Here is a 27370-nt window from a genome sequence, read left to right as displayed (position 1 = left end):
ATGGAGCCAAAATTCAAACCCAAGAATGTCTGACTCCAGCCTTATCATCACTCTAACACTGACCAGTAGTTACCAGGCACGGATTCTGTCCCTTCATTCATTCACTCAACGAAAAATTTTGAGCGCCCACACTGGGCCAGCCATGTTCTAGTCCCCAAACAGCCTCCTACTGCTCAGAGCTCACATTCCAGTGGGGGGTGACAAAGACAGTACACAAATATAGAATATGTCACGTGGCGAGACGTGCCACGAGGACCAATAAAAAAGAGTAAGTAGAGAGATGGGGGGTCTGAATTACAGGCAGTGTGTCAGAGGAAAGCCTCTCTGAGGAAGTAACACTTGAATGAATAAGGATGGGATGAACGGAAGAATGCAAAATCATTCCTTTTCTGTGTCTAGGCTAGCAAAGAGGCCGAATGCGTGGGACATCTTTTACCCCTAATGCCCCTCCTTAGGAGTCAATTTGGGATATAATTCTCTTCCTCGCTCTAGCCAGAAAAGCTGAGGCTATTTTTCCTCCACTCTCTCCTAAAAGGAATGAATAAAACGGTTTGGGAAAGAATCTTTCGGGGACCTATCAATACATGGTGACTGGAGCCACAAAAAGGCATGAGAGTGGTGAGGCAGGACAGGGCAGGGCATCATTGTGACGGTCACCGGCAACCTGGCACGGAACAGAGGGCAAAAGGGAGACGGCTTGCTGACTGATAAGAAGTGGGGGATGGACCAGGGGTCCCTCAGGCCAACGCTCCCTTGCTTGGGCCCATTTCACCTACGCTTGAGGGCGTAGAGAAAATTCCAGCGCACGTGACGCAGCCTCCGCCGCCCTCTCCCGGCAGCTGTAGTCCCTTCACCCTTCGCCCGCTCGGCCAATACGCATGCGCCCCCTTCACGAGCCTGGTCGCGCGCCCCGGCAGCCCTACGCATGCGCGGCCTTACAGGTAACCGACTACACCCGCGCACGCCTGGCCCCCGCGTGCGCCTGCGTCGGGGGAGGAGCTCTGAGACGCCGCGCGCGCTCTCGGTCCCACCCCGCCGCCTTTGCTTTTCCGGGCGGGGTCAGCGCAGGCGTCTCTCCTCAACGACCCAGGTGCCGTTTGTTTGTCGTTCGTGGCCCTCAGCTGTGTCCCTAGACTGGGACGTGGCCTCAGGTGCGCCCTGGCCGTGGCGAGGTTCCCCGGACCAGCCGGGTCAGAGCCCCTCCTGAAATCCTGGCAGAGCCCCCAAATCCTAGGGGAGAGTCCCCAATATCAGGGCCTTCTAAGGCTTGTTAAAAGTCTTTTTGAAATCCTGACCAGATCCCCTCAGAAATACTGAAAGGAACCCCCCAGGAAATCTTGTAGATGACCCCTGAAATCCTGTCAGAATCTTCTAGAAATTCTGTCAGACTTCTCCCTCAGAGCCTGTCAGAGACACCCCCCCAAACCCTGTTTCGCTCCTCCCAACTCCTATCAGAACCCTCCCCCCAAGTCCTGCCAGAGGTCCCCAGAAACCAAAAATCCTGTCAGATTCCCCTCCAAAATCGTGTTAGAGACGCCCTCCCCCGAAATCCGGAGACTCCCCAGAAATCCAGTCAGAGACCCCGTTGAAATCCCCACAATGCTTGCTTGGGTCCTCCTCCTGCTAGAATCTCCCCGTCAAAGACCCCTGAGGTCCACCAGAGCCTCCCTCGGTCCCTCACCAGGAGTGTGTCCCCCAAGCCCTGTCAGAGGCTCCCAGGGCCTGTCAGCACCCTCGCTCGCAGGGACCCTTCCCCACTCAGGCCCCACAGCCGTCACCCCCCTTCTGCACCCCCCAGCCTGGTCCACACTCTGGAAGGGTCTCTCTTGAAAGACCCCTTTTTCTAGGACCTTCTAAAAGCCACCAGGAAGTGTGCACTCCACAGCTGTGGACCCCGTCTGGCACCAGGGAGAGCAGGGCATGGGGAGTACTTGGTGAGGAAAGGGGGGGCTGAGTGGGTGGGGTGAGGACAGACAGGCCCCAGGTGACCGTATGTTGACCGTGTGCCCCAGTGTGCCCAGTTCAGCCTTATATGGGCACCACTGTCTGTTGTCATTATTCGTAGCTCCCCTTTCACTCTTGAAAGTGTCCTGGAGTTGGGACAGTAAGTCGTATGGTCAACCTGGGTATGATGGAAGCAGGACAGGGCACTGTCAGGGCACAAAGGAGGGAGTCCCTAACTGCTCTAGGCACTCAAGGAAGGCTCCCCAGAGGAGCTGGGAGCCTGGGCCTGGGAGGACCGTGGGAAGATGCTGAGTCCCTATATGGGCCGTGAGGGACCTGGAGGTCGGCCAGTGGAGAGAAAAGTGGCAAGAAGAAGCCGGGAGTTTCAGGGACCGCTCTGTGCTGCACCAGCCTGAGGGGCTGGACTTAGCCCTGAGGGCACTTTTCCTGATGTGCGCCCAGTGGTGCCAGGACACCCTGCCAGATTCCCATCCCCATGGGGATCACTTTCATGGTGTGGGGCCCTCTGGTGTCAGTTCACTGCGGCCTGGATCCCATGGCCTCGGTGCCCCGGGCCGCCTGCTGGGGGGTTCCAACTGAGGGCACTAGGGAGCCATGGGAGGGCTGGGAGCAGGAGAGAGGTGGGGATCAAACTCACAGGCGAAGCCAGCAGTTCCAAATACAAGCTGATAGGGCAAGAATGTCAGTAGCCCAGGGTGGTGTGAGAACCCAGGGACAGCCCCTCTTTCGGAAACGTTTTCCAGAGGAGGGGACATGGGAGCTGAGACAGGAAGGGCCAGTGAAGAGGATGTCCCAGGCAGAGACCTGGAGGTGGGAAGAACTGGCTCAGTTTGGGGAACAGCACACAGTTCAGAGTTGCTGGAGCAGCAAGTGGGATTTGGGGTCAGGGAGACAGGTGGGATCAGGCCATGAAGGGCCTTGGATATCAAGTCCAAGGTCTAGGCTTTGTCCACGGAGTGCTTGGGCGCTGTGGAAAGACATTGAGCAGGGGAGGGGCAGGTAGCTCTGGGGCCCTGTGAGGATGGATTGGGGCGGGAGACTGGAGTCAGGAAGCTGGGTCAAGGGCCCAGGGGGAGAGGCTGAGGCCTGACCAGGGGCCATAGGGAAGGAGAGGAGGGGTCAGGGGAGAGTCACTGGGCAGGAGGGACAGGGCTGGGGAACTTGACAAACTGCGAGGAGGAGGGATGGCAGGAAGGAGTGACCCTACCCCCTTTGATCTCTGCCGCCCACTTCTTGGGCCCCCCATTTTCCCAGCTCACACCTCCAGTCCATAAAACAGGTCTGAGTGGGAGCTGCACTGGTCCAGGCAGGGGTAGGCAAACTGGTTCTGAGAATCCAGAGCGGCCTGGCGCACAGGTGGGGCAGGGCAGGTCTTCATCCACGGGTGCTGGTCTGAGGAGGCCATTCCCCTGTTTGTCCTTCCAGGATCTCTTGAAGAAGCTGGTCCCTTTTCGGTCCCTCCCGGTGATGTGGGGGAGCTGTTAGCTTCGCCAGCAGCTGCAGAGCAGCGGGGGTGGCCCATGGACCTGCCAGAGAGCCAGGCGGGTGGCCCTGCTGCCGAAGGTAAGTGGCTGCATCCCTGTTTGTCCCGTGGGAGGATGAAGAGGGAGGAGTGGGTGGATGGGACACCAGGCTGTGACTCGGGGACTTGGGAGAGGTGGCCTGGGGTGGCTGAGCCTCCACCTCAAGGCAGGGTGGGCGGTAGGGAGGGATCCTTGATGAAGTGCCTGCTGTGTGCCCACCTGCCTGGACACCTTATTTCATTTGCTCTGGGGAGGCCAGACTGGGAGAGTAGAAGCCTCTGCATGCGCTGTGCCCCCTGCCTGGAGCACCCTCTCCAGTGACCCACAGGCTACCCTCACTTCATTCAGATCTCTGCTTTCTGTAAAGCAGCTGCCCTGTCGCACTCTCTCCCCTTTCCTGCTTTACTTCTCTTCATAGCACTGACATCTATTTGTCTGTCTGTTTAGACTCTGTCTCCCCCACTAGAACATGAGCTCCACAGGGCAGCCTCGGTTTTATTCACTCTGGTATTCCCAGTCCCTAGAGCTGCGCTGGTCAATGTGCGAGCCATATATGTAATTTAAAATTTTGTTAGTAGCCACATTGAAAGAAAAAAAAAGAAACAGACAAAATGAATGGCAATAATAGATTTTATTTAACCCCATATATCCAAAACAGTATCCTTTCAGCATACAACAATATAAAAATGTGTTGGAGTCATTCTCTTTTTTTCATACTAAGTCTTCAAAATCTGGTGTGTACTTTACACTAATAGAGCACCTCAATTTACACTCACCACAGTTCAGGTCTCAAGAACCACTGTGGCCAGCGGCTGCCCTGTTGGTCACGCTGCACTGGAGCAATGCCTGACATGTAATAGGAACCCAGTTGCTAAGTCCTTGAATAATTGGATGGATGCAGACCAAATGGGTGTGAAAGCGGCTTCGGGAGGAAGATGCTGGGTTGCCCTTCCTGAAACTCATCTATTAAGTGAGAGAGCCCGAGGGAGACTGCCATCCTAGAGGAGAGGCAAGACCCCTTTCTTAGAGGCTCCTAGCAGGCCTGGACTCTGGCCTCAGGAGGCTCTCCAGATAAGAAGGTAGGAGGCAGACACCGGGGTTCGGGAAGTGAGGGCAGGCTGACCGAGGGACCAACATCTAAACATCTAAACTTCGTCTGCACCAGCAGAGGGCATGCGGCCACCGAGGAACCATGGCCAAGGGCTGAGCCAGCTTTGGGAGGCTTCCGAAGGAAAGGGAGGAACACACCCAGAAGGGATGGAGACCGAGGAAGGCAAGGAGGGAGAGAGAAGGCTCAGGGAACGGAGAGTCGCTGAGTTGTGGGGAAAGAAGCACAGAGACAGGGAAGAAAATGGGAGCGGTGGACATGGAGACAGGCAGGCAGGACTCAGGGGACAGAGAGATGGGGAGGAGGATGGGGAGAAAGAGCCAGAGAGAAAAAACTAGAAAAGGGACAGGACAGAGACAGAGGTAGAGACACTGAGGAAGGAAATGAAGGAAAGAAGACAGGAGAGAAGCAGAGTGACATCTTCCTGAGGGGCCCCGGGAGGCAGAGTGTCACATCTGCACTGTAGATACATGCAGATCCTCAGATCCCACGACATCTGGAGCCAGCCAGTCCTGGGTGACCTCACTGGGCCTCAGGGTCCTCCTCCATAACATGGGGGCACAGTGAGAGGAGGTGTCTCCCCTAACTATACATTCCCACTCCCCTTCCCTAGAAGCATAAGTTCAAACCCAAGGGGACAAATTTTAGCTCACTACAAAGAACCCTTGAAGAATCAGGGGGATGAGAAAGGGCACTCATATGTTGAACATGTGACCTTGGGCAAGTTTCTAACTTGCCCGTCTCTAAGTATCCTTATCTTTAAAGTGAGGCTAATAATAGCAGCCACCATGGTTGGTGTAAGATGCTCAGAAGGGGCCTGGCTCCTATTAAAGGCTGAATACATGTTCAGTTTTATTATTGAGCTTCCACCATGTGCCAGGCCCTCTGCCAGGACCTTTCCAGATTTTATCTCATCTCTTCTCCAGGAGCAAAGTAACCACCCCCCCACCCATTTTCCAGAGGAAGAAACTGAGGCTCCAAGAGCCTGAGTCCCTTGCCCAGATTGCCCCCTGAGTCTGTCAGACCTTGCAGCCTGTGCTTGGCCCTCTGCTATACCCAGCTGTCCAGGGTCAGGGCAGGGAGCCTCATAGGTCACTTCCAGCCCTGGGAAAGAGGCTGGGCTGGCCCAGTGGGTCCTGGGGTAGAGAATATATAGGCTCCTTCTATATCTTGGAGCATTTGTTGAGTACCTGTTATGTGTGGATACAGCAGTGGACAAACAGACCCCAGGATATTCACATTGTGCAGAGGCAGGGGAGAGGGGGTGCTCTTCAAATTCATAGACCTAGCCCTCCCATCCCTGGGGAGGGGAGATCACTCTACCCACCCATTTTACCGGTGGGGAAACTGAGGCTCCAAAAGGAGAAAAGACTTGCTCACAGTCATGAAGCTGGACTCTGAGCTCCTAACTGCTCCCCACCCACCCTGCCTGGATTGCCCCATCCCCCTTCGTTTCAGGCCCCAGGCCGTGGGCACTGATGTCACCAGCCTCAGGGATGTGGGAAGGAGAGAGACCCAGCCCCGAGGCAGGCTGGGAGACCGGAGATGCTGCCGGGAGTGATCGATCCAGGCTGCCCGCGCGATATTGGATTGTTCCTGGCTCCTGGGCCCACCTTCACCCTCGGCTTCTCCCAGAATCCTCTCTTCTTTGCCCTCCTCCACCCTTAGTCCCCTCTGAGCCGAGCCTGGGAAGCAGGGGAAGAGAGGAGGAAAGGCTGTACTCAGAGTATTTGTTCAGTATCTGGGCTCCTGAGCCAACTGAACACAAAGGATTCAACAGCAGGGGCACTTCCTGGCCTGAAAGATGGGGCCCACATTCCCAGGTCAGGGGATGGGGGAGGTGACTCAAAGACCCTCACATTGTGGCTGCCACCCAAAGCTTCCTGCGGTTCCCCACCAGCCCAAACTCCAGGCAGCTTGAAATGAATTCCTTTCCCTCTGCAGGAGCCAGGACCTGGGGTCACCCCTCTTTGCTCTTCATCGTCCCCCCTCCTCATAGGTGGGCTGGCACTCTTGTCTCCTCAGTGTACCTCTCGGACCAGCCAGAGGAGGGGAGCCTGGGGACACCGCTCAGCTTAGAGGAACAAATACTCAACTCCACGTTTGAAGCTTGTGACCCCCAGAGGACAGGTCAGAGAATCAAGGAATTATGAGGGATGGTGATGGGCGGCTGGGAACTGGGGAGCCATAGCGAGAGGGATGGGCTAGGGTGAAGTGGATGATTGTGGGAAGCTTCCAGAAGGAAATGGATAAGGGGATGGAGGCCTTTCAGGACAAGGACAGTGAGGGGAGGAAACTTGGGGAACGTTAACAGAGGAGGGTGGGGCTTTGGGGCCTGGGAGAGGGAGGAAGGGCAGCCACTGTGGACCTGGTGGGGCACAGCTGGTCCTCTTCAGTCCACCTTCTGAGGTGGGGATGACTGGGCCCCATTGCCCAAGGGCCATGGTGCTGGGGTGCCACCAGCCCAGCCAGTGGTCCCACTTCAAAGCCATTGCCTGTCCCCATCCCCCACCCCTCACCTGCCCGACTCCCTCACAGCCTGCTTTATCCCCAGGCACTGTGGCTGTGACCCATGTACTAGCCTACCTGGAGGCTGTGACGGGACGGGGTCCCCAGGATGCACGCCTCCAAACACTGGCCTGCAGCCTGGACCCCAATGGCGAGGGCCCTCAGGCCACTGTGGACTTGGACACCTTCCTGGTCATCATGCGGGACTGGATTGCTGCCTGTCAGCGGGATGGGTGGGTCCCCGCACCTCCCCCCTCCCCCAGGAAACCCTTCCTAAGATCTAACCTCATACCTGCTTACTGCAGCCAGCACCCTTTGGGCACAGCGACCTGCTGTAGTTGGAAGGAAGCTGAGGAGGAGAGAAAAGTAGAGATGGGGTTGGGAGGGGGTTCTGAGGACAAAGTGCCTGAAGTTGGGAGGCAGAGGGAGTCTGGGGGCAGAAATAAAATGGGCTGGAAGGAGGAGAAGGGTGATTGTTAAGGGGCTGACAGAGGCCTGTCCCTATCCCTCCTCCAAACCCAGTCCTTGCCCCTCCTGCTTTTCCATCTGGCCCCGGGCGCTTGCCATCTGGCCTCACCTTCCTCCCCACGGTGCTCACTCTCACCTGACCTGTCCCCTCCCACCACCCGCAATCCCCCTGCCAGTGGCTGGTCAGGAGTGGGCAGGTTGTTGCAGGGAGCTCTAAGCCTCATCCCTTTGATACAGGGGATTAGAGCTGGAAGAGGAGACCGCCTTTGAGGGAACCCTGACCTCCCAGCAACTGCCATCTGGTGAGATTGTTATATATAGAATGAAGCAGGCAGGCCCAGGGTCAGACAGTGTGGGGAACTTCCCACCCAGGGGCAGAGCAGGGGATGGGGCAGGACTCCAGAGACCTTTGCTCTAACCTGGAGCTGCGAGTTTGGCTTTCTAGATGCCTCCATGACATGACTGCCTCCCAGCTGCCCTGAGCTTTGGGGTTTATTTGTTTTTTTCCTCACGGGTTCTTTCTAACTCCTCCTAACACCAGCCCTGTTACAGAGGCCCCTCCTACCTCTCATCATCATCTCCATCACCATCATCAAGCTGGCCCCTCCCTGTACTCTAGTCCCTGCATTCAAGGTCCCTCTGGTCTTGTTGCTGGCACTGCCCCGCTCCGGCCTGGCCTCAGCTCAGGCTGTTTCTCAGCCTAAACTTTCCGTGTCTTCTCTAATCCTTCACACCTGATAGGGAAGCCCTGGTGGGGAAGGCCTGGGATGCTGCAGGCTAAGGTCCCTTTCTTTCCAGCTCCCTCAGCACAGACCTGCAGTCCTCCCCTGCAGAAATCTGATTATCTGACTCATTACCTGCCCTGCTGTTTGGTTGGCTGGTTTGCTCACCATTCTACCCCAAAGTCTTCACGCACAGGAGGTGCTCCATAAAAAAGTGTTCATGTTCTATTTCTCCAGGCTTATAAAAACAAAACAAAAGTCAAAAAATATAGCTTTCTTGTTATTCTCTGGAACCTCCTCCAACCGGGCTGTGAGCAGGGAAGGGGCAGGAGAGGGGAGGAGAGGCTGGAGGCCAGGAGTCCAGGGAGGAGGCTGTGGTGAGGATCCAGGGGGAGAAGGTGAGGCCTGAGGCAGGAGGAGTGAGGGAGCCAGGACAGCCCAGGGGTGGGTGGGTGAGTGGGAGAACTGGGAGGACAGACAAGTTTGGGGCAGTTGAGGTGCTGCCCAATGTTGGGCATGATGAATGTAGGGTGGTTGGGGGCTATGGGGAGATCCAGTCTGAGCTCAAGGTACCCATGAGCAAGAGGCTTTCTGGATGGTGTGTATAATTGCAACCCCAGGAGCAGATGGGATCACCCAGAGTGAATCTGAGGATGGAGGCCAAAGGAAGACCAAGGCCGGAATCCTGGAGCAATCCAACATCTCAGGCCACCTGGGAGCCCACCACCCTCTGTCTGTCTCCCTCCAGGATGCTCAGAAGCTGAGGATCCAGCCAACCTGGAGAGCTTCGGAGGCGAAGACCCCAGACCTGAGTTGTACCTATCCTCAGCCCCTCCCTGCCCTCCCCCTGCCCATGCCCTCCAGCCTGCCTAGGGCCCAGGGCCTGGCCTAAGGCTTGGGGTCCTTCGGGAAGGGGGTGAGGGACACAGGCTGTGCTAATAGCGCAGGGAGAGTGGGGCAGTCTCCTATTTCTCTTTCTCTAGAAGAGCCGCATCTCCCCACACCAACACCTACCCCGACCTGGGGAAAGGAGGCCAGGGCTGTGGGCAGTGACCCTGGACCTTCCCTGTCCCCAGGCCCGCCACAGCTGACCTGCTGAGCAGCCTGGAGGACTTGGAGCTCAGCAACCGCCGGCTGGCTGGGGAGAACGCCAAACTGCAGCGCAGTGTGGAGACAGCCGAGGAGGGTTCCCTGCACCTTGGGGAGGAAATTTTGGCTTTGCGCAAGCAGCTCCGCAGGTGGGCCCGGCCCCGCCCACCCTCCTGCACACCCCCGTGTCCCACCTGCCCACAGGCACAGGCTCACTGCCACTTTCTTAGTATTTTAGGTAGAAACTGGGTTTCTGTCCCCCACACTCAGTCTCTTTCCCTCCTTTTTCCTCTGGGTCTCTGTCTGGGATTTCTCTGTTGCTCTGAGTGGATCTACATCTGTGATCTCTGTCTTCCTCTCTCCCATGTGGCCCACCTGCCCCTGCCCCCACTCAGTACCCAACAGGCTCTGCAGTTTGCCAAGGCCTTGGATGAGGAACTGGAGGACCTGAAGACTCTGGCCAAGAGCCTGGAGGAACAGAATCGCGGCCTTCTGGCCCAAGCCCGGCAGACGGTGGGTTTCTGGCAAGGGGCACAAAGGTGCACTCTTCCTACTATCTTGGAGTCTGAGCAACAGAGACTGACTATGGAGTGGGAAAGGGCAGAGGTCTCCCGGGCTTCCTCCCTCAGTCCAGGCCCTGCTCCCCAGACTTTGGATCCACATCTACTTGCCATCCCTCTCATGACAAAGGGGACAGCAGCAGTCAGCAGGGCTCCCCAGACGCATTCCCCCAGCCCTGCTCTTCAGTGACCCAGGCCCAAGTTGTGTGCCCAGGGGTGGAAAAAGGGCAATCTGGGGGCAAGGAGGCCTGAAAAGGCGGCTTTGTTCTCTCTCTGGGCTCGGTCAGGAAAAGGAGCAGCAGCAGCTGGTGGCTGAGATAGAGAGTCTGCAGGAGGAGGTGAGCTGAGGCCCAGTGCCCACCCCTACCCCTTCCCCAGTCCTCAGGATCTCCCTGCCCTACCCACTGCTGCCCCAAACACCCCCAGCCGCCTGCAACAAACACCCTTCAGTCTGGTGAGGGAGACCTCAGAAGCCCAATCCCAATGTGTGAAGTCCCTGAAGGTCACATGGCTGCATGTGAGGACTGCCACAGTCGGTAAGAGGGTGGGGCATGGGGCGGACTCCCGGTTACGTGAGGCTGCCTACATAAGCATGGGCCAGTCTGCCCTTCTCTGTGCCTCAGTGCCCTCACCTGCGAGAAAGGGAAAAATAATGGAATCTCCCTGGTTGGATTGTGTGAGATTTAAACAAGAGGATGCTAGGTACAAGGCAGGACACATGGAAAGAGCTCACTAGAAGATAGCTAGTGTTGTTCATATTTTTTATGGTGGAAAGAGCACAGGCCTTAAAGTCAGCCCTGATTCAAATCCCGTCTCTGGGAATCCCCTGGCAGTCCAGTGGTTAGGACTCTGAGCTTCCACTGCAGGGGACACGGGTTCGATCCCTGGCTGGGGAACTAAGATCCTACATGCTGCACAGCACGACCAAAAAGAAAAAAAACAAATCCCATCTCTGCCACTTACACAACAGACAGCCTTTAGGTAAGTGACGTGCCCTTTCCGAGCCATAGTTTTATTCTCTAAGAACAGGAGAGAAGGGTATCTCTTCGTCAGGATTGCTGTGGGGATTAAATGGCCACTTTTAGCCCAGAGCCTAACACATAGCATGAAGAGGCCCAGTCCAGCCTCAGGGCTGACTCAAGCCCCATTCTGAGACAGAAAACATCGTCTTAGTTAAAATTCTGGGTCCACCTACTCCTTTTAGGTGGAAATAAAGCCCGCACGGAAGGTGGCATCTAAGTTGCTGGAGATCCATGCAGCATCTCAGTGCTCCTCAGTCAATGTCTGTTCTCTCTGCTGGTCACAGACTGATGTTCGTTGTCCCATCTGGTCCTTAGCCTTAGTCACCACTGCACGCTGGCATCCACTGGGGGGCTGGCATTGCCTTCTGGTCTCTGGATGTACTGTCCTCACTGCATCTGCTGGTGGTATCCCTCGTCGGAACCCGACAACCCACAAATGCCACTGGGGTTCCTCCACACCCTTTTAGGGGCACAGAGGAGGTTTAGCTGCTTTCCTGTGACTTTGTGTCTATAGGGGCCTCACTGGGCCTTCTGTGCCTTAGCTCCTCACACAGCCATCTCTGTTCTATTTTTCACACACCTTGCTGCTTCACAGACTGAGCTGGGAAACACCTCTCTCAGATTCCCAGATGTTCCAGAGGTTCTGTGGTTCAACTGCATCCATCCTGTCCAGCCGTCTAACCTGGGACTTGGGACTGGCCTCAGGGCCCATTTTCACTCTGTTGTTCTCTTCTTTGACTCTTCCTGAACTCCTCCTCCAGCGCTGAGGATCTCTGCCCAGTCCAGGCAGTAATACTCATTCTGCCTGATCCTCCCACATCTCTGTCCTGTCTGTATTATGGCTTTTACACGTAAACCAAAAAATTTTCCACTATCATTCCCTGGCTCTTCCATGAAAATTCCCTCTGTCGGGACAATGGGAATCTCGCTGCAGGATGGCTGCCATGGTGTGAAGCATGGGGTGCAGACAGGATGTGACTGTTTCTTCTAGAACATCTCTTTTATTGGGGGTATAGTTGTTTTACAACGTTGTGTTGGTTTCTACCGTACAGCAAAGTGCCGTAGAGTTCCCTTTGCTATACAGCAGGTTCTCATTGGTTATCTATTTTATACATATTAGTGTATATATGTCAATCCCAATCTCCCAATTCATCCCACCCTCTCCCCCCAAAACATCTCTTTTTAAGAACAAGAAGAGGGCTTCCCTGGTGGCGCAGTTGTTGAGAGTCCGCCTGCTGATGCAGGGGACACGGGTTCGTGCCCCGGTCCGGGAAGATCCCACATGCCGCGGAGCGGCTGGGCCCGTGAGCCATGGCCGCTGAGCCTGCGCGTCCGGAGCCTGTGCTCCGCAACGGGTGAGGCCACAACAGAGAGAGGCCCACGTACCGCAAAAAAAAAAAAAAAAGAAAGAAAAAAAAAGAACAAGAAGAAACTTTCCCTGAAGCCCCATGACAGGACCTCCCTCTCATATCTCATTGGCTAAAGTGACATCAAATGATTATAGCCGAACCACTCCCTGACATGGATAACACAGCCACCGATAGGTCTGGGATGCTTTCAGCTCGGAAGAAGAAAGCACCAAAGAACCGGTGGCTTCAGTCTGAAGGACACTAATTAACTTAACAAGAGGTTTTGAAGGTTCTGGGCTGGTTTGGCAGCTTTTTGACTTGTTTGTCTGCCCGTGGCCTCGGGATCACGGATGGCTACAACAGCTCCAGACCTCACGTTCTCACTCAAAGCAGGACAAAGAGGGACAAATGCTCCTCTCACGGCTCTCTCTCTTCATAAGAAGGAAACATTTTTCCAGGAGCACCTCCACTCCACCCCCGCACCAGCAGACTCCTCTCACAGCTCACTGGATTACATGACGAGAGGCTGGGATAATATCTGACCTTCCTCAGCCTCTGGAGTGGGAGGCAAACGAGTTGAGAGGGGGTGAGAATGGCTGCTGGGTTAGCTAACCAGCCGGGTATCTGTCCTGAATCTGCTGAGATTTCCATCTTGATTCACCTCCAGAGCTGCGGCTGGGACCCACCTGCCCTCGTGGATAGTGGACCCCCAAGGAAAGTAGGAGAGGGAATAAGCAGGGTGAATGGCAGCCGGCAGTCTCTGCCTCCTCCTGGCCCAGAAGGCCTGTGCCAGGTCAAGTGCCTTGAGCAGCGCCTGGGACATCCTAGGCGCTTGATAAACAAGCTATTCTTGGTTCCCTTCCCCCACCTTTCCCTTCTCAGCAGCTGCCTACAGACCATCTATAGATCAAGTTCTCAAGTTACAGTAGAATAATGCTGGAGTAAGGGACACTCAGCTTTCCTACGAGAACGTACAGAGCAGGGCTCAGGTTACTGCAGAAGGAGGCAGGAGCGGCTGAGTAACCAGGTTCCCTGCCGAGTGGCCCAGGATCCAGCCTGTAAATCCCGACCAGGTGGACAGATGTTGACACAGCATTCCTGGCCCGTCCTTCCTCTGCCCTTCACCTGGCAGCCCAGGCCCGCTGAGCCTGAGAGGGGGAGAAGGCGGCTGATGGAGGACTTGGAGCTGAGCCAGGCTGGAGTGAGGCGGGGAGCTGACCTTGGTATCCCTAGGGGCGCAAGGAGGAGGGATGTGGCCAAGGGTAAGTCGACTGCCTCCGTGCTCCTGAAATGCTTTCCCCAGTGACTGCCTCATGTCAAAACTCAGTGCAACTTGCTAGGTTTTTGGTGCCTGGAAGCTCTAGACTGGAATTTGGTCTGTTTTATTCTCAAATCCCATTTTGTGGCTGGCGTGGGCTGCCCTCTCCCAGCCCCCTTGTTTTCGCAGATAACTCTCTTTACCCTTGAGGACTCAGACCCAGTACATCCTCCTTGCAAAGCCTGGGCTCCCACAAGGCCCAGGGCCCTAGGCCCACCTCATGTATTATCATCTGCTTCTGTGTCGGTCTCCACCTCCAGTGATGAGCAACTTGAGATGAGGGACGAAGCTCGTTCCCCATTCTCATCCAGGGCTGCAACTGGCTCAGAGGAGTCTGGGAGTTAAAAGTGCAGGATTCGGGCTTCCCTGGTGGCACAGTGGTTGCGAGTCCACCTGCCAATGCAGGGGACGCAGGTTCATGCCCCGGTCCGGGAAGATCCCACATGCTGTGGAGCGGCTGGGCCCATGAGCCATGGCCGCTGAGCCTGCGCGTCTGGAGCCTGTGCTCCGCAACGGAAGAGGCCACAGCAGTGAGAGGCCCGTGTACTGCAAAACAACAACAACAAAAGTGCAGGATTTGGAATCAGATTTGGGTTTGAGTCCACTTACTCTCCACGTGACCTTGGCCAAGTTTCTTAGCCATGCCAATCCTTAATTTCTTCTGTAAAACTGGGGATGATTACAGTGTAAAAATTAATAATTGGGACAGCCAGACTTTACATTCTTCCTGAAAGGCACAGTATAACGCATATAGCAGTATCCATGAAATCTTCCTTCCAAAAATTAAACAGGAGTCTGGACAAGGCCCTGGACCTACACATCAGTTTATAGGAAATAATGAGGGGGGAGGAGCATGGTAAATATCCTGCACAGGGAACAAGAACACAGTAAAGCAAATCCAAACGCACCAATTCTACAGGACAAATGACCTGGTTTCTTCTACAAATGAAGGACCTGAAAAAATGCCAGGACTGGGGAGGCTGGGGATCACTGTCAGATGAAAAGAAATGGGAGGTTTCAACCAAAAGCCGTGGTGGACCTTGTTTGGATCCTCATTCAAAGAAGCTAAACGTGAAAAGACATTTGTGAGACAACCGAAACCAAAAAAGAGCACTGGGTGTGCAATGATATTAAGGAATTATGAATAATTTTGTTAAGAGTGATCACTGTATTGTGGTTTTACTAGAGGAAAAGTCCTCAAGTAGAAAATACAAATGCTGGAGTAGTTACAGGTGAAATAATACGATGCCTGGGGTTTACTTTAAAATACTCTGGTTAAACAAAACAAAACAAAAAAATTTGAAAAATATAGAAGAAATAAATGGGGAGAATGTATATGATTATTGAAATTGGGTGATGGATAATGGGGGTTCATCATACTGGTATTTTTTGGGGGGGCTGTGCCCCGCAGCTTGTGGGATCTTAGCTCCCCAACCAGGGATTGAACCCAGGCCCTCAGCAGTGAGAGTGTGGAGTCTTCACCATGGACTGCCAGGGAATTCCCATCTTTATCTTTAAAATAGGGCATAAGAAATAAGCTAACACTGGCAAGGTGTTCAGTAACTATTAGCAATAATAATTAGCTCATTTAATCCTCACAGCCACCCCGTGCATCCTATCTTATCTCCATTTTTGCAGCTCTATTTTGATTTTTCATCCGCAAATCAAAGCTGAGATCCCATAGGATGGTTAGAAGGATTAAATGGGCTAAAACATAGACAGTGCTGAGCATGAGGCCCAAGGCACATCAAGTGCTCAGCAAATGTCAGCTATGAATATTAACATGGCCGTTTGCTGAAGTGAATGTGACCAGGGTCCCTTCTTTCAGAACGAGAAGCTGCTGGCCGAGCAGGATGGAGTGAAAAGGAGGAGTGAGGAGCTGGCCACGGAGAAAGAGGCTTTGAAGGTGCCACCCGTCCCTAGCACCTTGACAACTTCCTACCACCCCGAGGCCATTTTTACAATCACCAGTTTCAGCCCCCGTGGTCTGGTGAGATCAGGGACTTCAGTCAAGCCGTCAGGTTCCCAGGGCCAGTGGGCAACTCAGCTGAAACCCCTCTCGGTGTAGCTGATGTCCAGAGACATGGATGGAGGTTGAGGAGAGGGGCTCGGGAGAGTGGGCAGGCCAGGGAGGGCAGGCCAGACAGATGGACGGGCTCCTTCCTTGGCAGCGGCAGCTCTACGAGTGTGAACGCCTCATTTGCCAGCGAGACGCCATCCTCTCCGAGGTGAGGGGGCTGGGGGAAAACATTTGCCTTCTGTGTGTCTCCTGCCCCAAGTCTGCAAAGGGAAGTCCTGCTTGGCTGTAATCCTTGGATAATTAGCCAGGAGAGATCAGAGTGGTTCCCGGGAAATTGGTGCTCTCCCTCAGGCCCTAGCTCTTCCCCCAAGCCCACCCCGCCTGTCCCCCCAACACCCAGCCTCAGCGTCTTTGGAGGGCTGGGCCCAGTCTCAGTGAGCTTTGGGCTTTCCCAGCGCACTCGCCACGCGGAGAGTCTGGCCAAGACCTTGGAGGAGTACAGAACTACAATCCAGGTAACCCACTGGCCTGGCCCCACTCTCCCCACTTCTCTTTTGCCATCTCTGGGATTTGCTGCCTGCTTCTGTCTCTGTTGATCTTTTTCCAAGTCTCCACGTCTTGTTTCTTCCATCGCTACTGTTTGACTGTGTGTCTCTCTCCCTTTCTGTCTCTCTCTGCCTTTTCACTTTTCCTCTGTTCCTTTCTTTCTCTCTCTCTATCTCCATCTCCTATCCACATTCCTTTTTTTTTTTTAATATTTATTTATTTATTTGGCTATGTTGGGTCTTAGTTGCAGCACACGGGGTCTCTGTTGCAGTGCACGGGCTTCTCTAGTTGCGGCACGCAGGCTTCTCTCTAGTTGTGGTGTGCGGGCTCCAGGGCGCGCAGGCTCAGTAGCTGTGGCGCGCGGACTTAGTTGCCCCAAGGCAGGTGGGATCTTAGTTCCCCAACGAGGAATCGAACCCACGTCCCCTGCATTGGAAGGCAGATTCTTAACCACTATACCACCAGGGAAATCCCTCCCATCCACTTTCATTCTCTGTGGGTGACTTCTCACCACATCTCCCCTCCTCCTATTTCTGTATCTCTGCCGGGCTTGTTTAGATTCTTGTCTCGGCCTCTCTCTGGGTCTAGTCCCTCTGTCTCCTGAGGCGACTCCTCTCTCTATACCTTGTCTTCAGAGTCTCTTGCACCCCATGTGTCTCTTGCCTCTCTGTGAATCTGTTTCTGTGTCTCTCGTTTTTCCATGTGTTTTATCTCTGCCTTCCTTTTCTTAATTTTCCTGACTGATAGGTTACCTTCTGGGTTCCTGTTGCTCTTTGCCTCTCTTTGGCTTCCTAAGTTTCTGTCACTGTTTCTTCCCCTTCTCCCTTGGCAATATGTGTCTGGAGGAGCCCAAAGAAGTCACAGGAGTGGAACTGACCTTGGAAGAGGAGCCCAGGCATGGGGGGGTGGGGAAAAATGGAGACCCAGGGGTCCCCCACTTCGTCCTTTGCAGGAACTGAAGCTGGAAATTTCACACCTGGAGGAGCAGCTGAGTCAAACCCATGAGGGGCTGGATGAGTGAGTGGAATGGCAGGGGTGGAGGAGGCAGGAGGGGAGCCCCAGGACAGGGACCCCTGGCCTCCAGCCCCAAGGTGGGCAGGGCAGCAACCCCAGCATAGGCTGACGGACAGGTGGTGGGCAGGCATGGAGGCAGCTTTCCCCGTCCTGACTGTGTGGCCAGGCTACCCGAAGGGGCTCAGGTGAGGAGAGTGGACTGGACCAAGCTGCCACGACCATCGCTGGGTGTGGAGATCCAGGCCATTCGGCAGGTGGGCCTGACACCCCCAGAACACCCTAACCCACCGCCAGCGGCAACTCTGACCCAGCCCTCTCACACCACCCCAGTTCCCCCAGGACCATCTCAGTCCTTAACTTCATCACTAACCCAGTCCTTGGTCTGAGCACCAAACCCCTGCCGGGTGCTGCCCCCACCGACTCCCCAGCCCAACCTCTCACACCACCTTCTTTCCACCTCCCATCCTCACGCCTCAGCCCATCTCCATCCCACCTCTGACCTGTCTTCTGCCTTAATCTGACTCTCCATGGCCTCAGAAACAACTTCTTCTCTCCCAGAAACAGGAAGTGGCAGCCGCCGATCTCTCCAACCCTTTGTGTGGCGTGTGGCAGTGGGAGGAGGTCATCAATGAGACCAATGAGGAAGCTGAGTTTCCACCTGAAGCCCCAACTGGGGGGCAGGTGAGCACAGGAGGGACTCTGAGACCACTGGATCCAGGGGCCGGGAAAGGGGCCTGGGACACCATGTGCCTTCACTGTTCCCCATCTCATAGACAGATGTTGACTGAGGGCCTGCTGGCTGCTGGCCAAGGAGCCCCCAGCCAGACAGGACACCACCCCTGCCCTCTAGGGACTGGCCTGCTGGTGTGGAAGACAAAAGTGAACAAAGCAAACACACAAATTGCATGCTAGTGGTTGTCCTTATTTCAAATACACTGTCAGGAATCACCTTATTTAAAATGGGACTACAGTGGGAAGGGAGTAAGTGAATTGTTCTTCTTGACACCGTAAAGGTACAGTAAGCATTTACCTTTTGAATATGTCACCTTTAAGAAAAACTTAACAAGCCCTCTACGTAATCTTGAATTCAACAATAGCCATTGTTTTATGACTTCCGTAATTACCTGAACAATATTTCAAACGTTGTTTGAAACAACGAAGACAACTCATCTTCAGTGTTCACAGCTGAAAAGTGAGATTTTAAGCTGTTAGTGCCAGAAGAATTCCTTTTTTTTAAGGAAATATTGCTAACAGCTCTGTAAACAACGCTGTATTGTCTTGAAAATTATACTGCTTCAAAGCTGTTCATCATCCTTAAAAGACAAACTCGTTTCTCTGTTCACTTTTTCCCTGAGTTGAGAGAAGCTTCTGTTTCTCTTTGACACCAGCGCTCCTGTGGGATTCCTCACTGACCTCTCCCACTGCTTCTGCGAGGTTTAGGCACCCTCATCCCTCATCCTGTTACTCATGGGAAACTGAGGCTCAGAGGGCGATCACACAGCTTGTGGGGGGCGGAGCCACGCTCCTCAGGGGAAGTGTAAATTAGAGCGAGCTTCTGCTGAGAGTGGTCCGTTGCCTCCTGGAGGGGAAGGCTGACCCGGGCCTCCGGGTGCTGCCTGCGCTGGCTCCTGGGGATACAGAGCGAGTCATTCAGGGCCTGGCTTCTCCAGCGCTCAAGGCCTGGTAGAGATCATGCAATCAGGCCATCCCAATGCAGGATGATCCATGTGCTAGACGTGGGCGGCGGGCCCTGTGGGAGCCTCGAGAAGAGAGTTTCCATGTTGGGTAGGCGACTGAAGGAGATATCACAGGGAAACTGACACGAGTTTATTTTGAAGAAAGAAAGAAGTTAAGTGGTGTGATAAAGGAGAGGTCTTCCAGGCAGTGGGAACAGTAAATGCAAGGATGTGAGAGCGTGAAACCACATAACATGTTTGTGGAGCAGAGGGCAGTGGGGGTGACTAATGAGAGATGAGGTCTGGCTGGATAATGAAAGGAATTCCCTGTCAATGAAGCTGAGAGGTTGTGCTTTTCTCCATCAAGCCACAGGAAGGCTGAGGGTAGGGAGGGGCAGGTCACCTCTGGATGTAGAAAGACCCCTCTGGGGCCACATGGGGACTGACTGGAGGCTGAGAGCCTGGGAGGCCAGGGAGGAGGCTGGGAAAGTGATCCAGAGGTAGAGGGTGAAGGTTGAGCCAGACCAGGGCCTTGGGATAGAGAAAAAGGGACAGGCAGAGAGAACTGGGGCAGGGAGACAGAGCTGCCGACCTGCTGACAGCGGGGTTGAGGGCGCTGGATTCCGGGAAGGGAGTAGACAGAAAGACGCTGAACTTAGCTTGCCACCCTCTGAGGTAAGCACCCTGAGGGATAGGGGGGTGCTTCTCAGGGGCAGTGGGTGCACAAGGCTGGAGCTCAGGGATGTACTTATAAAAGTGTCAAGTTGGTGGTTGAGACCACAGGCAAGGATGGATGTCTCCAGAGAAAATGGAGGGGGACCTGGGTCCCCAAGACTGGGAACTTGGGAGGAGAAGAGTGTTGGAAGGGAAACGTTGAGCCTCTTTGGGGCCCAGATGAGTGTGAGAGGCTTGTAGGAGTGTGAGAGGTGCAGGGGTCCTGAACTCCTGGGTCCTGAAGGAGAAAGGGGCTTGCTGGAACAACTGTCCTGCTTCTGGCTTCTGCTCCTGGAGGGATGCTAGAGCCACTCTCAAGTGGGGCCCAAGAGGAGGGCAGGGCTTAGAAGCAGGTGGTGAAATCTTGGCAGGTGTTGCAGCCTGGGAGACCTAAGCTTTTCTTTCCCACAGAGAAACTTCCAGGGAGAGCCTGCATACCCTCATGAAGGAAGGAAGGAGCGATCAATGTGGTAAGAAGATTGGTCCTCCCTGAGCCATCCCTCTGCCTCTAGCTGACGCCAACTCTCAGATGGCTAGAGTACAAGGCCTGGAAGAGCCCCGAGGGAGTGCATCACTCATTCCCTCGTTCATTCATGCTGAGGCCACCCTGGGCCTGCAGACCAGGATGAGTGAGACCCAGCCCTGCCCTCAGACCCTGATCGTTCCAGAAGGACATCCAGCACCCAACCCCACCTGGGGGGAAATACTTTTGGAGGAGGCCCTGCTTGGGATCCTTTAGGAGTGGTATTCGTATAGGAGGCCCTTAGACAAGAAGACAGTTGTCAGGCAGATGGGACAGCTCAGTCACTAAGTCACTGTCACTGAACACACCTCTCCCAAGGCCTCCAGGGAACTGTGGGATGAATGAGACCAAGACTGTGCCCCAGGAGAGCAGCCAGACAGTTGGGAGATCATCAGGGGCTCTGGAATCAGACAGCCTGGGTTCAGATCCCAGCTCGGTTACTTTGTGATGGGGTGGAGTGAACCCCTGCCCTGTGATTGTTACCGACTGTTACGAGGCTCATGTGCAGCCTCGGAGGATAGAGAAAGCACTAGATGTCTGGGTCCACCCTCCTCCATGGGGCCTCTGCCTTCCTGCGGTGCCTCTCTGTTCCCCCTCCCCTCTTGCAGGCTCCCGGCTGCGGCAACTAATGAGGCTGCCTGCCGCGGCCTCTAATTGGACTTGTCTGGGAAAGCTGAGATTGGGCAGGATGGGGGCCCTGGAGCTGTGACCTCCCCCAGCGTCACCAGGGAATGGAAGAGGGGGCTGAGCAGCGGCGTAGACAAGGGCTGGCATAGGGGCTGGACATCCGAGCAGGGTGCGGTGGGTAGGGGCAGCATGATCCACAGATTGGGAAGCTGGGAGTGAGGGAAGTGGTGAATCCTGTGACCCCTAGACGTGACCAGGGGCGAGAGCTTGGACCTTGAGAGAGGGGCTGGGGGTCCCCGAATAGAAGTCCCAGAGGATCAGACAGCTGTGTGTCTGACTGGGGCAGAGGCTGGGGCCCACGAGCCTGGATTGGATGGGAGTTGAGGAAACAGCTGTATCCTGAGGGTGTTGGGCCTGAAGCTGGTAGCTAAGGCTGGAAGGCTGGATCCCTGATCCCCAGCGAAGGTGGTTGGCAGGTGTTGTGGACCTCTGGGTCTCCAAGGGACGTCAGGGCTGGCCAGCTTGAGGCCTGAGTCCCCAGAGAGGCATTTCAGGGGCTCAGACAGCTGTGACCATAGGAGGCGCAGAGGCTGGAGCTTGCACACTTAAGAGAAATGATTTGGGATGGGGGCAGGGCCCACACAGTTGGGTTCTGGAGTCAAGGAAGTCTGAGCTGGAGTCCCAGTTCTCAAGACCCAGTAAGACCGAGACTGACTGAAAATGGCCCAACCCACCAGGCAGGAAGCTGGGCCAGGGGGTGGGGTCCCGGAGAGATCTGAGTCTCTGGTGTTTTGGGTGTGAGAGAACCAGAAGCCTCTGATCAACTGGGGGATCAGCTGGGAAAGTAGCAGCTGAGAAAGCCAATGAGGTGGAGAGGCCCCTGACCCTGTAGGAGTCACATACTCTGGAGAATTTGGTGAAAATTCCCTTGAAAAAATACAGATGCTGAGACCTACTCGCAACAGTTTGCTTGTTGGCAAACTCCAGGATATCCTCCAGGTCTCTCCACGGTGCCCATCCATGTTAAGAGCCCTCCTTTAAAGGTTCTGCCACACAGCGGGCGAATGGGAACCAGGCAGGGGAGACAGATGCTTGCAGCGACTTTCTTGTCACCCCAGGTTACCCAGGAGAGAGGAAGAAGAGGAAGCAGAGATCCCGGTCATGGTACGCAGTCCCCTGCACCATCCACTGCAGGCCCTCAGATGAGGCTGCTGTAGTCACAGCTCCTCCCCAGCCCCTGCCCACACCCACAAGCAGGCCAAGAGATAACGATGCCCTCGCTGCAGCTAATGAGAGGAGACGGTGCTGGAGAGGGAGGCTGCAGGCCAGTGGGCGGCCAGAATGTTCCCAGGGGACCCCCCAAGCACACATACAGGGCCGCAGCCGCTACACCACAGACGTGGCTACACCCCCGGGTTGCAAAAATGCACAGGCACAAGCGCCCACACTCAGGAGGGGCCGGGCCCTCCCTGGCCAGCCCAGAACGCCTTTGGGGCACCGCCCCTGCCACAGCTGCCCTGCCCGGCACCACCCACACCAGCTCCTTTGCTTCTCAAAGTGGCAGGTGACAATCCTGATTCTTAGGCAAGGGAAGAGAGGGAAGGAAATTTGGCGAGGTCAGAAGCCTGCAGTCCTCAGATAAGAACCGTGAGCCCCGAAGGTGTGCCAGCCTCCGTTCCAGGCACCTGGGACCCTTCAGGGCCCACACCATCCAACATGGTCTCTCTGAGCAGCCTGACCCCAAGCCCACTTCTTTCCCACCACACCACGCTCCCTTCCATGGAGACTGGGGCCTCACCTCAGTTTCCTCGCGGCTAGTGTGACAGCAATCTTTACCCAGCTCTCAGGGTGAGGATAAGTGTTAAGGATCAGGTAGTAAAGTGCCTGGCACAGAGCAGACACACAGGAGGCGACAGTGGTGAAGACAGTGGCTGGGGTTGGTGTTCCTGGAACTCTTTATTTATTATTGTATTGTTATTACCATATCATCATCCACAGAGCAAAGGCATGGGTGGGAAAGGCTGAGATCTGCAGAGGGGATGCCCTTTCAGAAAGACACGGGGGATGAGGTGGGAAAGTGAGTCAGGAGGAGTACTGGGGGCTTTAATCTTAAAGTGCCTGCTGGGCCTGGCACAGGGCAGGAAGATGGACCCAAAGAGTATACATGGGGGCTTCCCTGGTGGCGCAGTGGTTGAGGGTCTGCCTGCCGATGCAGGGGACACGGGTTCGTGCCCCGGTCCGGGAGGATCCCACATGCCGCGGAGCGGCTGGGCCCGTGAGCCATGGCCGCTGAGCCTGCGCGTCCGGAGCCTGTGCTTCACTACGGGAGAGGCCACAACAGTGAGAGGCTCGCGTACCGCAAAAAAAAAAAAAAAAAAAAAAAACAGTATCCACGGTGGACTAGGCCCAGCCCAGGGCTGGGCTCCTCAAGAATATGGGGTCTCTGCCCTCAGGGAGCCTGTATACTTCCAGAATCAGATAGAAGATGGAAATAATAATGTTGAGTAGCTCACGCAGTTATTGTACGCTCACTGTCTGCCAGGCACTGTTCTGAGCCTGCCTCCTGATTTTTTGGTTTTTGCCCACATTCACTCATTCATTCTCCACTTCAGCCCTGTGAGGTGGGTGCCGTCATCATCCCCACCCAGCACATGGAGAAAGTGGGGCCTGGAGAGATGGGGGAACGTGCCAAGGGACACATAGCAGGAAACTGGCAGAGCTGGGAGCTCAACGCAGCAGTGCGTCTCCGGGAGGCTCACGCACTGAACCACTGTGTCCCACCCCCTTCCATGTGGTCGCTTCTGTCCAGCGGGCTGAACCCAGCACCGCTCCCAATCCAGGACCCGGTGTCTCAAGTTTGTCTCCTTTGTCCTTCCAGGTGGATCTCCCCATCCCTCTGGGAGACTCACACCCTGGAGACATCCCAGGAAGCCCTCCTGAGAGGTAGAGGGACCCAAGGGCCTGGGGGCAGACTTGGGGGCAGAGAAAAAGTCCAGCACCATCGCCCTGCCTTCCTTTCCCCCCAGCAGGCCCTCAGAGCCGGAGCTGCAGCAAGCCCTGGTGCCGGTGGTGAAGGAGCTGGTCCCAGTCAGGAGGCCAGTCTGGGGCCACCTCTGCCTGCGCCCCCTGCACCCCCAGCAGCTCAGGTGCACCCCAAGGCATCTCCAGAAGGAGGGTGATGGTCAGACAGGGCACTTCCGGGATACCATGGGCTCCCCTGGGCCCCCCAAGCACTGTGCTGCCTCCCCACAGAGTCACTCGGCACCCGCTGATCCTGGCGCCAGTCCTGGGCCTGCTGCTGCTGCTGCTACTGCTACTGCTGCTGCTGCTCTCGGTCCGGCTGCTGGGCCAGTCCCCGACCCCCACCTGGCCCCACCTCCAGCTCTGCTACCTCCAGCCGCCTCCAGTGTGAGGCACGCATCCTGCCGCCTCAGAGCGGCGTCTAGTTCAGTGATTTAACAGGGGCTCTTTTTACTGTTAATCCCGTGGGTGTGCCACTGTGATTTGGGATTATCCCATTGCCGGGACCCTAGATACAGTGCTGCAGGGTCCACAGTCCTGTATTGGGTTTTTATGTGAAGTCTCTTGTTTTTTTAACGTTGACAACTACATTTCTTAACAATAGCAAAACACAACCAGTAATGGATTAAGCACTAGGGGTTATATTTCCCTCACAAAACAAGTCTGGAGGAGGGCAGTTGTGGACCCACAGCTCAGTCTGCATAGCACCGGGACCAGCGTGCTGTGATTCTCTGTGACTCTCTTGGCCCTTCCCCTGTGCTCAGGAGGTGGCAGGTGTTGTAGCTTCATACGTCATATCTGCAGGGAGAAGGGGACACATCTCTTCCTTTTTATAAAGAAAAGCAATAGCCTTCCCAGAGCCAGCAGCAGACTCTGTCTCATCGGCCAGAACTGTTTGGCATGACCACCCCTAGCTGCAAGGGCAACTCGGAGAGCATCTCTCTTGGCAGAAAGAGGGAGAACAAGATGTGGGCCAGGCACACACATAGATGTCACCAACGGCCAGCAGGAAACGGTGTGCCATTTGTTCATTCAGCAAACACTTAGTGATCATCTATTTGCCATGGCTAGACCTTAGAAGACAGAAAAATAGACCCTCCAATGCCAGGCTGAGGAGCATTGATTTTTCTCCTGAGGATGATGGGAGTTTGGGGGACATTTAATTACTTGTTTTTGGTTATTTACTTTGTAATTGAGGTATAACTTACATACAATGATAAATGGACAAATCAAGTATCAGCTGGATAAATTACTGCACATGTAAACATCCATGAAACCAAAACCCGGGTCAAGATATAGAACAGTTTCAGCACTGTAGAGGCTTCCTTGGGAGAGCTTTGAGCCAGGCAGGACAGTGATAGAGGTAGCTACAGGCTCTGTGAGAGCTCAGGAAAAGCACCTAACCCAGCCTGGGAGGTTAGAGATTTCTTCCCAAATAGGTGACATCTGCATTTAGTCTTGGAAGATGGGTAAGGTTGGTTATAGTAAACAGAGGTGGGGGAGGGTGTCCCAGACAGAGGGATAAAAGTGTGTGAAGACCAGGTGGTTGGAAAGCACCTCTGTGTGTAGAAAGCCATAGGCAGCACCATGTTGCTTGGATTTAAAAAAAAAAAAAAAAAAAAGCCAGGGAAGGATGAGGCTTTAGAGTTGTGAGAAAAAAGATAGGCAGACAAGAGCCCATTAAGGGTTTTGAACACCAGCTTGAACTCTACTGCCAAGTGCCCAAGAAAGTGCTGTGATCAGGGAAGGGGCAGAATCAACTCTGGGTGGGAAAGAGACCTTCTGAGCCTGTACAGAGGATGAATAATAATGGAGTGAGGCTGGAGGCAGGAGGTGGGGAGAAGGCTGGGGCCATGGTCCAGGTGAGAGAGCATGAGGTCTGAGCTGGGCTGGGTGCATGGATGGAAAAAAGGGCAGGGCAGAAAGAGGCAGAGCAGGAAGGACAAAGCCAGGACTGACAGGCTATGAGGGAGGATGAAGAGGGAAGGGGCAAGGACTGCACCTGCATCTGACCCACTGACTCGTAGACAGTGGAGCCATTCCCAACATAGGGAACCCATGAGAAGGTGTGGGCTTGTGGGGGACACTCTGAGCTCATGTGGGGAGGAGTGAGTGTCTGGGTTCCAAGAAGTGGCTGGAGCCCTGAGCACTGAGCTTTCAGTCTAGAAATGGGGGTCTGGATGTTATTAGCTGTGATGGTGATTGAAATGTGGGGATTGCTGAAATTTCCTGAGGAGAAGGGAGTAGAGTGGGAAGGGGTTTGGGGCACCATTTTGTGAAAAGCCTCAAATGCTAGACAAGCGATCTGGGAGGATGGACTTCCCTGGTGGTCCCGTGGTTAAGACTCCCCGCTCCCAACGCAGGGGAACCAGTTTCGATCCCTGGTCAGGAAACTAGATCCCGCATGCTGCAACGAAGATTCTCGCAAATAAGACCCTGCGCAGCCTAATTAATAAAAAAAAAAGACGTGGGGAGGAAGTACAAGAAGAGCACAGGCCAAGACGGAGTTACCAGGCCCTTCAGCAAACAGAGGATGAGGCTTCTCACAGGGTTGTGAGGCTGAAAGAGCCAATACAATGGTATGTGGAAGAGTGCCCAGCATATAGTAACTGCTCATAACATTTTAATTCTATTTCTCCATGAGAGTAGTGGAATGGTCTAGACTTCTGAAGTTGCACAGATTTGGGTTCCAATTATCCTTCACTAGCGCTGACAACTTTCAGAGCCATGTTTCTTTGTAAAATTTGGCCAACTCCAGATAGTCGTAAGGAATAAACACAGTTATTCATTGTTCAGTATTTCTGAATAACAGGGAAACAGGCCACACCCCACAGCCTAACGGCCAATTAGGGCGCGGTCCGCCTCTCGGAAATGCAAATTACGGGAGAGCTTGCCAATCACCAAGCGCCAGCCCCGCCCCCTTTCCCGACGTCGACTCGCCCAGCTCCACACTCTTCTCTAGGCCAATCAGAGCGCAGTCCGTGCGAGCTGCGCCAAGGGAGCTAGGTTCAGAAACCTCGCAGTCCAGTTAAGGGAGTGAGTTGCCATGGTCACCACTGAGGGGCGGGGCGGAAGGGCTGGCCGAGCAGAGAGAGAGAGAGAGAGAGAGAGAGAGAGAGAGAGAGAGAGATTCTGATTGGCTGCTTCCTTACTTCCTTCACCGGTGGGCCAGGTGTTTCCCCGCCTCCGTCCCGTGCCCCCAGGAGCCTAATGCCTTTCTCCTTTCTCCTCTCCTCCCGCCCCGACCAGGCGCCCCAATGGTCTCCCGGGAGGCGCGCAGTTAGAAAACCCTGAAGAAACTGCTGCAGGCTGCTGCAAGAGAGGCAGAAACCCTTCTCTATTTTTTATTTTATTTTGGGAGTCTGCGGCCCCGTGGCTTTCGGGATCTTAGTTCCCTGACCAGGGATTGAACTCGCCCCAGCAGTGAAAGCGCTGAGTCCTAACCACTGCATCACCGGGGAATTCCTGGAAACCCTTTTCTAATAATGTGTTTTGCTTCCAGAAGGGCGTACTTAAGTCTTCTAATGGTGTATCTGGTTTAATCCTCAAAATAATGAGGGAAAGGAGGCTGGAAGGTTAGAAGCCGTTCCCAATACC

At 54.7% G+C, this 27370-nt stretch overlaps 1 protein-coding gene across 4 annotated transcripts; it reads left to right on the top strand.

Annotated features, from left to right (window-relative positions):
* Window positions 1-868: 868 nt before the first annotated feature.
* On the top strand, window positions 869-25006 carry KASH5 (KASH domain containing 5). 4 transcript variants are annotated; one of them, XM_067718200.1, is made up of 20 exons: window positions 869-941; window positions 3391-3528; window positions 6622-6726; window positions 7151-7337; window positions 7810-7874; window positions 9043-9109; window positions 9371-9532; window positions 9779-9896; window positions 10231-10281; window positions 15461-15538; window positions 15804-15860; window positions 16108-16167; window positions 17151-17215; window positions 17379-17466; window positions 17771-17893; window positions 20014-20072; window positions 21871-21916; window positions 23631-23695; window positions 23779-23898; window positions 24005-25006. In XM_067718200.1, the coding sequence occupies exons 1-20, from the start codon at window positions 926-928 to the stop codon at window positions 24162-24164; spliced, it is 1830 nt and encodes a 609-aa protein (XP_067574301.1). In that variant the 5' UTR covers window positions 869-925; the 3' UTR covers window positions 24165-25006. The 4 variants fall into 4 exon arrangements, with proteins under 4 accessions (XP_067574301.1, XP_067574297.1, XP_067574299.1 ...); XM_067718196.1 differs by having other exon boundaries at window positions 23779-25006; XM_067718198.1 differs by lacking the exon at window positions 869-941 and adding an exon at window positions 961-1090 and having other exon boundaries at window positions 23779-25006.
* Window positions 25007-27370: the final 2364 nt, after the last annotated feature.

The sequence above is a fragment of the Pseudorca crassidens genome, chromosome 20 (genome assembly GCF_039906515.1).
Source record: "Pseudorca crassidens isolate mPseCra1 chromosome 20, mPseCra1.hap1, whole genome shotgun sequence".
Lineage (NCBI taxonomy): Eukaryota > Metazoa > Chordata > Mammalia > Artiodactyla > Delphinidae > Pseudorca > Pseudorca crassidens.
Note: the sequence above shows the minus strand (reverse complement) of the source record. Positions and strands in the feature narration are given on the sequence as shown.

What these genes read in the sequence shown, in the direction of transcription:
- KASH5 (XM_067718196.1), top strand. An exon ending in CTCCCAGCAACTGCCATCTG is followed by an intron (nt 7,875 to 9,042) that starts GTGAGATTGTTA and finishes GTCTCCCTCCAG; the next exon opens with GATGCTCAGAAGCTGAGGAT. An exon ending in AAGCAGAGATCCCGGTCATG is followed by an intron (nt 21,917 to 23,630) that starts GTACGCAGTCCC and finishes TTGTCCTTCCAG; the next exon opens with GTGGATCTCCCCATCCCTCT.